The sequence below is a fragment of the Gossypium raimondii genome, chromosome 11 (assembly GCF_025698545.1).
Source record: "Gossypium raimondii isolate GPD5lz chromosome 11, ASM2569854v1, whole genome shotgun sequence".
In the NCBI taxonomy this organism is placed as follows: domain Eukaryota; kingdom Viridiplantae; phylum Streptophyta; class Magnoliopsida; order Malvales; family Malvaceae; genus Gossypium; species Gossypium raimondii.
Genome location: NC_068575.1, coordinates 53,070,379 through 53,081,266, shown reverse-complemented (window position 1 = coordinate 53,081,266; position 10,888 = coordinate 53,070,379). Strand labels below are relative to the sequence as shown.

At 33.0% G+C, this 10,888-nt stretch overlaps 1 protein-coding gene across 1 annotated transcript; it reads right to left on the bottom strand.

Annotated features, from left to right (window-relative positions):
• Positions 1-724: 724 nt before the first annotated feature.
• On the bottom strand, positions 725-3,565 carry LOC105802999 (endoglucanase 17). The gene is made up of 8 exons (XM_012634930.2): positions 3,230-3,565; positions 2,929-3,135; positions 2,558-2,758; positions 2,368-2,460; positions 2,100-2,261; positions 1,911-2,022; positions 1,653-1,816; positions 725-1,544 (listed from the first exon to the last, which is right to left on the bottom strand). The coding sequence occupies exons 1-8, from the start codon at positions 3,488-3,490 to the stop codon at positions 1,212-1,214; spliced, it is 1,533 nt and encodes a 510-aa protein (XP_012490384.1). The 5' UTR covers positions 3,491-3,565; the 3' UTR covers positions 725-1,211.
• Positions 3,566-10,888: the final 7,323 nt, after the last annotated feature.

The window sequence follows — 10,888 nt, the reverse complement described above, 5'->3', positions numbered from 1 at the left end:
CTAAAAATAATTTAATTATGTAGTGATTCAATTCGGTTAATTCGGGTAATCCGATTAATTCGGTTAATTCGGGTAATTGGGTAATCCGATTAATTCAGTTAATTCGGGTAATTCGGGTAATTCAGTTAATTTTTAACCAAAAATAAAAAATATATAATTTTCGATTAATTTGATTAACCGACTGAATTAACCGAAGAAATTTTGATTTGGTTAACGGTTAAAAATTTTAAAAGACCGACTAATTCGATTAATATTATTTCGAGTCGGTTAATCGGTCGGTTAACCGAGTGGGAAGCGGAAATGACATTTTAAACTTTTTGGGTTTGGTTCTTCCAACCAGATAACTAGTTGCAACTATTTGGGAGGCTTATCCACTAGACTAAACTTAGCTCAGTTCTGACACTACTGACAATCTCTGTGAAAAAACCAGCCTTTTCCTTACCACAAACATTAACAATCTTTGTCACGTGATTTGGTCTTGGTTTGGACCAATATTTTCTTTTTATCATATCCCAATTCGCTTACTACTCATTTTCAACGGTCAAAATATGGTGGGTTTCCCATTAAAGCTTCAACGGTATAATATTCAATTTCTTCATGCAACGTTATCCACACTATTTAACATTACTGGTTACTAGTTCCAATGGCAGCACATCAATGCTTTTTTTCTTTTTCTTTAATCCCACATTTATGGTCCCTACTTAAAAAAAAAAAATCCCACAAGTTGAGAGAAGAGGTGCCCTTACAAGTTAAACACTAGTAGTAGACCAGGCATATTACAAGTTCCAAAACAACATTAAAAAAGAAAAGCAGAGCCCCCAAACTGCTTATCACTTGTTGGAGCCCATAAGTCTGAGCTTGAGCATGTCATTACAATTGAACGCCGTTCTTTGCACGACAACGCCACAATGGCTGATAACTGTTTACACTTGGCAATGATAATAATATTGTTATAGATGAAAAAACAAGCACGCCCCCACAATGGCATTCATCCTTGACAATTGTGCATTCAGTCTTCAAGGTTTGTGGCTCGAGCCTTAGGTCTGAACCCATTTGCCTCGACGCCTTGTGCACTTCCAGAGGAATATTACTATAACCTTTTAATATTTTTAAATTAACTAAAAGGGAATACATTACGAGCACCTAAATATGTTAAAAAGTTGCTGATAACCCTAAAAAGTAGTAGTAGTAGTAGTAACGCCTGTAGGGCCCTAAAGCTGACCAAAAGAATGAGCAAGGTAAGTTAACGCTCCGACAAGGGGTGCATTGATGTACGTTGCTGGTTCAGACTGCTCATAATCGGACCGTTGATCTGGGAACCTGTCTTTCTGGTCAGGACCACCAATGACTGCACCCACCAGAATGTTGGGGTTGGGGGATTGAGACTTCATGAAATTGAAGCCTGTGGAGCATTGGATCTTGGCTGGGTGATTTGCAACCGACGGCAAAGATGAGCCCCTGTGGTGTATACGTTGTGGGTACCTTGGGCCATATCCTACCATGTAGGACATCTTCAAGGGGTTGTCACCTAGCAGATAGTCCACCTGATCCATAACGCATCCATGAAAGTTGGTTGTTAGTATAAAATATAACTGAGCAAAGAAAATGAACCACCAACAAACTTTGAATTGCTGTGTTGCTTTTGCAATGACCTGTTTCTTGGCAATGGTTCGGAGCCTCTTTGGGGTGACCCTGGTGCCACCGCAGTTAACGACCTGGTGGGCTGAAGTTAAGTACTTGGCATAGGTAAGAAGCAGGAAGGAAGTGGAGGTAACATATTGCATGTTGCTGTCACTCATCTTAAACAGGAGACCACCTGTTGTTTATACACAAACGACATTAAAAAAAACTACCCGTTAATAAGATTACATTTTACGTTTATTAGAGAAAGCTAGAAACGAAGTAGGAACCTGGAGTATATTGAGCTGAAGAGAATGGGGCCCCTGGAATGAGAGAGCAAATGAAATTATCTGCGTGTCCCTTGTAATCATGGAGAGACTTCAGTCTTTGAACGAGAAATGCCTGAAAATTCAATGACCTCACAATTAAATTTGGATGAAGAACAACCGAAGCAGAAAGGAGAAGGAAAGAAATAGAACCTTGGAAAGAAGAATCCTTGCTCCGACATGTTTGTTATCCCATCCAAAAGTGTTGTCAAACTCGGCAGCTCCAAGTATCTGTCCATTCACCTGAATGTAGTTTAGGTAGGTCGGGTTCCTGGTGGCTCGGTGCAGCCAAGCAGCTCCCCACAGTAGTTCATCCTAAAAAATTTTTTAGAGTAGCAGAGAAACAAATTAGGTTGACATTTCACACATTATACCAAACAACCAACACCTAGATAGCAAAATTTTAACAACACTAACGCACCTGATAACCAGAATAAGAGCAATAGAATGGGCACACAACTTTTTTCAATCCATTGCTGTAGGGTCCTCTGTACTTATCAGCAAACTGAAATACCTATTACTCAGGAGACAACAAATTTCAATTTTCTCAGGAAATTTAGAACAGAGCAGTGATGAATACATAGCTTTTTTTTAAAGAATAAGAGTTTTACCCTGATAGCCCTCCTAGCCAAAAGCTTAGAGTAAGTGGGGTCACTTCTTCTGAAGACCAAAGAGGCAGCTGCAAGTGCAGCAGCAGTTTCTCCTGCTACATCAGAACCAGGAGAGTTTTTGTCTATTTTGAAAACACTTCTCGGAGTGTCCATGTCTTCTGGTCTTTCCCAGCAAGAATGGTCCTGCTTTGCATCACCAACCTACACACAACAACCCAGAGCCTGTATCAGATCCTCTGTTTTGGGTGAAACAAACAAGAATGCACATTGTATGCAAAATAAAGCACAAGCTTTGAAGAGTTAAGAATGCACATTGTATGCAAAATAAAGCACAAGCTTTGAAGAGTTAAGAGAAAACAAGGTAATAAAACCTGAACATAGATGGTGTCTGGATGTGCGGTTGCTTTGAGCAAGTAATCAGTAGCCCAACGGATGGCTTGTTTGGCATTTTGTAACTCTCCTTTCATCAGCCCACCAAATTCAATCACACTCCAAGAAAGCATGGTGGTGGTGAAGGCCATAGGGAATCCGAACTTCACATTGTCTCCAGCATCATAGTATCCTCCAACCAAATCAACCTGCATCTCCATATTTCACAGTCAAAATACCATACATGACATGAAAGAAACAGAGTATTCAAAGAGAAATGGAATCATGGTTTTGCATATTTACATGCATGGCTGCACCATCTGAGAGGCCAGAATCTCTTCTCCAAGTAATCCGCTGGTTAGAAGGAAGCCTCCCTGACCTTTGGCCTTCGAAAAACATGATAGATTTGGTAAGTGCATCTCTGTAGTTATGCTTGGCAAAGCGAGGGTGATGGTGGTGACGAAAAGGGTTGTTTCTACGGAAGGGGTTGCCATTACACTGATGAAGAGCAGTTAAACAAGCAAGAAGGACTATCAGCGCCAAAGGAGAAAGAGAGAGACCCATTTTCAGGCTACCCCAAAGTTTTTACAACCCCAAGTCCCTAACCAATCAATCTCTGCAAGCCGCAGGGCACAACACTTGCCTTTGTTGTTTATATAGTAAAAGCTGCTGCTCTGTTACCTTCCTGCTTAACTACAAGTTACCGCTCCTTTTATTCTTTTTCTTTCTTTTTTTAAATTTTTAAGAAGTTACCTGTTAGAACAATAATTAGACCCACATTCTCTCTCAGGTGCTTGGCATTGTCTCATAAATTTTACTCGTTTTTCTCCCTATGTTTTTCAACATTAATTTATTGAAATATTGATACCCTTTTGAATTCAATGTTTCATTTGCCCAAAAATTCGGACATGCAATCAGGCAAGGGAGTTTAATAACAGAAATTCCCGTGGTCACATGGGTGTTTTGATTACATTAATTAATGTTCTGTTAACATGTTCTGGGAAATTTTTTCAATAGTGTTATGACATGTAAGTACTGCCAGTCACCTTTTTTCCACACCTATAACTGCGACTCTGCATAGGATGTGAAAAAAAATAAACAAAACAATAGAAATCATATTGTACCAAAGTATTCTATTCACAGTGTTCACTACTTTTTTTTTTTCAACACTTAATAGTCACTAAATTAACTATAATTATAACACCTTTCGAACAATAGTATAGTTATAGTGAGTAGAGAATATCGTATACACGAGGACTAAAAGTACTAGTAATTACTGTTATTTTATTATTTAGTCGATAAATTGAAGGGTTTGTTTTTTTAATTTAAAATTAACTAAACTAATTACTAAGAACGCAACAGATAATAAATTCGGAAAATAATCGAATAAAACCAATGAGATAAACAATACCCAGGAAAAGAATACACCTAGACTCCACCTATTATTCTGAATCTGAATTAAACGATTTATTCACCTGTGCCTTGATCCGTAGAAATTTCTAATTTATGTTAATATCTCGAAAGTAAGAACAACTGACTCTATGTTGATTAATTGAAATCTCTTTCTAATTAAAACCCTTATTGCCGTTAACTCGATCTATAGATTCTCCTATTAGATTTAACTCTAATCGAGTAGATTTATGTCGTCCCATGCAACTCCACTCAATTATGTTATATCTACTTTTAAACAGGGACTTTTGCTCCACAAATTAAGCACATTAAACATGAATTAATATCCTCAAAATACTAAAACATGAAATAAGCATACATAATTGAGAACAAGAATCAAATATTTATCATGTAACTCTTAAATCAAATAATAAGATTCATCATAGTTTTCATTTTCCCTAGGTATCTAGGGAATTTAGTTCATCATCCTAAATAGAAATATCTCAAAGTTAAGATAACAACAAGACATAAAAAAACTCAATAAAACTTTTAAAGAAATTAAATGGAGATCTTCAATCTTGAAGGAGATCCGCTTTCGAGATTATTCTGATAGCGTTCTTCGAGTCTTTTATTCAATCTTCTCTGTATATCCTTTTGGGGTTCTCTTCTAATATATATTTATAAACTTTAGAATGCTCAAAAACCCAAAAAATTGAGTTTTTCCGCGTCAAAGGGAAGCAGGGTGCGAAATCGACACGGGTTGGCATATGGGCATGTGACCAGCCCGTGTGGAAATGCCCAGGCTGTGTGGATATGAAAACAGCTCTTTTTGTCTGATTTTGGCCCCTTTTTAGCTTCTTTCGCTCCGCTATGCTCACCTAAGTATAGAAACATGAATTTCAAGGATTAGGAGCATCAAATTTACTAATTTACATAATAAATTATCTAAAAACACGTTAAGAATGAAATTAAAAACATATTACTTTTATGGTTTATCAAACACTACAGGATAAAATTTGATAGGAAAACGAACTTAACTAGATTTTACATTTTATAATACCTATACGTTGGAATGTGTAAATATTACTAATCATACTATAGTAAAAGCAGTTATGCTCTACCAAGACTTATTGGCTTAATGTTGCTGCATGCAAGTCAAATGTTGAGATATGGAAAAAAGTTGGTTGAGCTTATCGTCTCAAATGTTCGGATAATAATAAGATACTTTGCATTCCCAAGGAGAGAATTTGAATTTAAACGTTGAAACGATAATATTAAAAAATACAACCATAAACTTTTAATATAGATATTAAAATGAAAATTAAAAATATAAAAAAAATACCATAAAAGAATAAAGCAAAAAGGGTATGCCTTAATGGATGGTAAATTCACATCAATTGCAAAATAAAGAAATCATATCACATCTGCAAAGATTATGAGGGGATCCCCTAATAAGTACACTTAACGGTTAACATTGCTCCACTTAAGAAACATGCAATGATGCAAATGCAGCATTCATTTCTCACTAATAATTTCACAGCCGAAGCCAAAAATAGTAACAGGGTTCCCATAGTTTTTGAACAACGCATTGAGTAACTCAACCGATGTAGGAATATAGATGAAAATCTCAGAGGTTGAAAACATTGGTGTTGACAGAGAAAGGCGTTCAAACAGTACACAGAAAAGAAAAAAATGGGGGAAGATAATGGGTGTTGATCTCTGAGACTAAACACTTATGTCGGAGAAAGTTGGAGACTGAAAACGTGGTGGGGTTAAAAAATGCTATGTGAATCCATGTTTGAGTTCAATGAGTGAGCCACAAAAGGATGGATAAAGGAAAGGCCCATGCATTCAGAAGAGGTATTGTACTTTGTGATGATGCCTTTGAATCTAGAGTTCAAGACAAAGGCAACCAAACTTGTAATTCACATGGGATTATTTTTATTGAATCGGTCGCATCCACCCCCAAATAGCTTTCACCCATCTGTAGATGTCCGGTCATTCAATCTTGTTTCTCCCACATTGGTTAAATTGGTCTAATTTCGTATTTCTTTGGTGCCTCCAGTGACTAAAAAGGCTGTGGGCAGTGGATGAATGGCCTAACTTATACTACTCTCAATCTGTATCATACAATCCCAACCAAACTTTCTCCATGCGGGAGGGAAAGGATTTCCTTTTTCTTTTTGTGATGCAACCTTTTTCTTTTGGTTGTGTATTCCATATGCGATACAGCATTATTTAGGTGGGAATACCCTTAATTTGTTGCCAATCAGAAAAAGGATTGAGACTAGACTCATAGCTAGACAATGTTTGTCTTAATTTTCTGAATTTATGTAAAGGTGTGGCAGAAAAGGAGGACCCATGTCATGTTGCCAAGCAAAATGGTCAGTCAGTGTTTGATGTAATTGAAGGAAAAGAAAATAATAATTAAAAAAAGAAGCAGCCATAGTAATCTCCCTATATCTTATTGAAACATGATTGAAGTATTAAATTGATCATAGTTACTATTAACCAGCAAAATAATTTCTAAAAGAAAATTGAGGGAATTCTATTTTAGGTCAAAACCTACAAGTTAATTTGTATAAAAATTATTCAATTATTTTTTTCTTACTAAACAATTAATATTAGGGTAAACAATTAAAATAGTCACTTTTGTTTACCTTAAGTTGTAACACTTTAGTCGCTAACAACGTTAATTTCCGTTAACGTGTAATCGTAAGCTAATGTGGTACATTAAATCATTATTTCAAATAAAAATTTCAGGTTAATTTATACAATTGGTCCTCATATTTTTTTCATTTTGAGCAATTTAATTTTTTTCTTTTATGTTCTTTTGACTTTCTTTTTTTTCTTCTTTATTTTCCATTCTCTTCTGCTTCTCCCTCTGTTTCTCTCCCCTTTTCATTTCTTTTAACATAGTTTTTTTTTATATTTTTCATTTGTTAAAACTAGTTCATAAGCTCGCCTCACTAAAAAAAATAAAAGTATAGGGACTAGATTTAACAAATGGAAAACATAAAAAACTAAGTTAAAAGAAATGAAGAAGGAAGTAAAACAGAGGGAGAAGCGAAGAGAATAAAAATAAAGAAAAAGAACATAAAAATTTAAATTGCTCAAAATGAAAAAATATATGGATCAATTGTAGAATTTAACTTAAAATTTTCGTTTGAAATAATGATTTAACTTATCGTTATTAATCGTTAACGGCTCAAATGACTACAATGTCAAAACACGATAACATAAATGATTAAAACATAACATTTCAAACATAAATAACTAAAATATTACCTAAGTAAAACAAAAGTGAATATTTTAATAATTTAGCCTTCATATAATTACTAAACTCAGTGTTGAAGTAAAAGCAAAGAGATATAAGCAAGTCGAGTAAAAGGACTAATTAATCAACTAAAGGTTCCATAAAATAAAACAAACAAAATGAATGTTATTAAATGGAAAAGTAAAGACTTTTTATTAATAAAAAGATTGTTGGTTTCATCACATTCACATGTGGTCTTCTGAAATCCTCCCTCCCACCCACATGCAAAAGCATGCAACACACACCATGTTCCAATCTTTCTCTATATGCGCCTCTGGAAAAGCGAAGAAGAAGCGACTAATCAGTAATCACAATCAATAGCCATCAAATGCTGATACCAAAGCTGACATCCTTACACAATAACGTTGAAATAATTAGGGCAATGGCAAATGTCCTACAAATCAATTCACCATTGTTTTTAAATTTCTTTTAGTAATACTTCTGACTTCTATTATTCAACTGCTACTACTTGCTAATCTGGAAAATATATATTTCTCTTCTAAAACTATTTTTTGGTACCTAATTTCCTGCTATACTAGGTCACCTTTGCAAGATTTTACTCATGAGGCATGGAAGTTTTTACCTCAAATTGGAAGAAAAAGTAAGAGAACGGAAAGATAAAATGAAAGAGTTAAAAAAATAAATTTTAGTTTAAAATTTAGATCTAAAGGGACCCAAGTATAATCACTTTTTGAATAGAATAATATTAGTTTTGGTTGATTAAATTTTAGAGTAAATTATACTTCAACGTCAATGAATTATTGGAAAATTTTCGTTTTAGTCATTAAACTTCAAAATGTTATAAAATAGTCATTGAATTACACAAAAATTTTCATTTAAGACATTGGACTATTTTATCACTATTGTATGGCCTTCTATGTTCACACCGCTTACACCAATCGAAAGCTTTCATTCTCATTCTTTTCTACAGTTCGGTTTTTTTCGTGAAATAGCTCTGAACTTTACGAATATGTAAACCAAAATCCAAACAGCTTTCTTCTCTAATCTCCTAAACTAATCTTCAAATCCACTTAGATCTGAGGTATGTTCTTCCACTTGTCGATGAGTATTGATCCACTATATCAATTATCAAATTGTCACTCGAAGCTAACTAGCTGGACTTTAAAAATAATAACTTTTGAATAATTAAGTGACTTAAATGAAAACTTTTCAATAATTAAATGGTCATTTTGTAACTTTTTGAAAATGAATGACCAAAATGTAAACTTACCAATAACTTAGTAACCATAAGTATAGTTTGGCCAAATTTGATGAGGCCAATTTTAAATAAAAATAAGGAAATATGCCAATTTAAATGAAAACATATTTAACTTTTTAACATATTAGCTTTTTGGTCAAATGTTAATAGTTTTATCTCTAAGTGTTGAGTTCAATTCCTCTCTTACTCATATTTGTATTTTTATTTCATATTGTTCCAAGTTTTTTAATTAACAAAAATATATTTTTTTAAATTTTTTATTTTTAAATCTTTTAATTAATAACTCTTTTATTTACAAAATCAAATAATTATTGGAAATCATATAATAAAATATATATTTGATAAAATTGATATTTATCGTTATGTTAAATATATTTTATATTTTAAAAACATCAACTATTTTTATATATTTTTAATTATATATAATATTTATGTGCCAAATATTTATTTTCTCCACTTATATTGTAGGTACGGTGATTTTCTAATATTACAAAATCAAATAATTATTTCAAATATCATTATTATTTTTATATGTAAAATATTTTAAATATAATTGTTTTTCATCTACATTGCGACTATGCTATTTCAAATATTTTATATATGAAATATTTCAATTAGTTATTTGAAATACGAGATATAAAATATATAATACTAAAATTTACTACACTCATGATATGGATTGAAAATAAATATTACACATATAAAAATTATAATTACTAAAAAATGATATTTGGCAGTAATTATTTGATTTTATAAATAAAATAATTATTAATTAAAATAAAAATTTGAAAATAATATATTTATTAATTAAAAAAACTTGAAACAACTTAAAATAAAAAAAATACTATGTGCTTAGAAAAGTAACTGAATTTGGGACTCAAAGATTCACTATTATTTAACCATCTAACAAAAAGAAAACTAATGTGTTAAAAACAATAATTAAAAATAAAAGTAAAGCTTGAAACAAAAATAAAAATATGCGGTAGAAATGAACCAAACTCGAGACAGAAGGACAAAACCACTAACATTTAATTATCTTATCAAAAAAACTGATTTATTAAAAGAGTCAGAAAGCGTGTCTGCAGGACATATTTTCAATAGAAAATGCTTTCTTCGGTACATGTTTTCTGTTTCTTTCTTCAAAATCGACTTATTTCCCTAAATATAAAAAAAATTCATTTCCCTAAATACATTTTAAAAACAGCATTTTCTCTAAAATTAATCTAAATAGTTTACCCTAGATTTTATTATTTTGTCCAACAAAACACCTAAAAAATTGAAATATATCCAAATCCCAGTTTTAATTAAAAAAATTGCGGAGGAGCAGGACACAAATCATGCACATTTGAAACTGCTAGTAAAACTTAATGATTTCTTTTCTCGGAGCTCAATGGATCATTGGAGTAGGGGTATGAGAGTGACCAATGGATCGGGGTTTCATTATAATATTTTTCTTTGTATCCCGCAATTTCCGATATTTGATACAGTAAATTGGTGCCACTATTTCTACAGTTTGGGCATCCAATGTGTTCTCGGGGACCATCCATTACTCCTCAGCTTTTAATTATGACTGCTCTAACTAAAACAACAAAAGAAGAATACTTTGTGGAACAAGTTGGGATATCTGAAGATTTCATGTTTAAAATCCTTAGTTTATTCAGAAAAGGGAAGTGAATTGCAAAAGCATGCCATCCCAAGTTGATAACCTCACAATCCTAGCAGCCTGACCTGAGGGCTGTGAATTCAAAAAATTCCCATCGCACATCAAAGAGAGATTTTGACTGTGAGAATTGAGTTAAACTACATGGGCTCCTTGTATGTAGATGATATAAAAGAATAGGAAGCCTAATCGGTCTAGTAGTATTAAGCCCAATAAAATTGAGTTCCTTTCCCTCAATCTGACCCATCTTTGCCTCGCTTGCTCTTTCTGCAGTTCGAACTTTTGCATGTTGCTGTATGGTAGTATCAGTAAGGTTAAAGCTTATTAGTTAATTTGAAATGAGTTTAGTTACTCAACTAAATGCTTATAATGATTTCT

Bases quoted from the DNA above. Each gene is read 5' to 3' on its own strand.
- LOC105802999 (XM_012634930.2), bottom strand. From the start codon at position 3,490: ATGGGTCTCTCTCTTTCTCCTTTGGCGCTGATAGTCCTTCTTGCTTGT. The intron at 2,461-2,557 runs GTAAAACTCTTA...CCTGAGTAATAG, and splicing joins TGGCTAGGAGGGCTATCAGG to GTATTTCAGTTTGCTGATAA. The intron at 2,023-2,099 runs GTTCTATTTCTT...TTGAATTTTCAG, and splicing joins CAAGGATTCTTCTTTCCAAG to GCATTTCTCGTTCAAAGACT.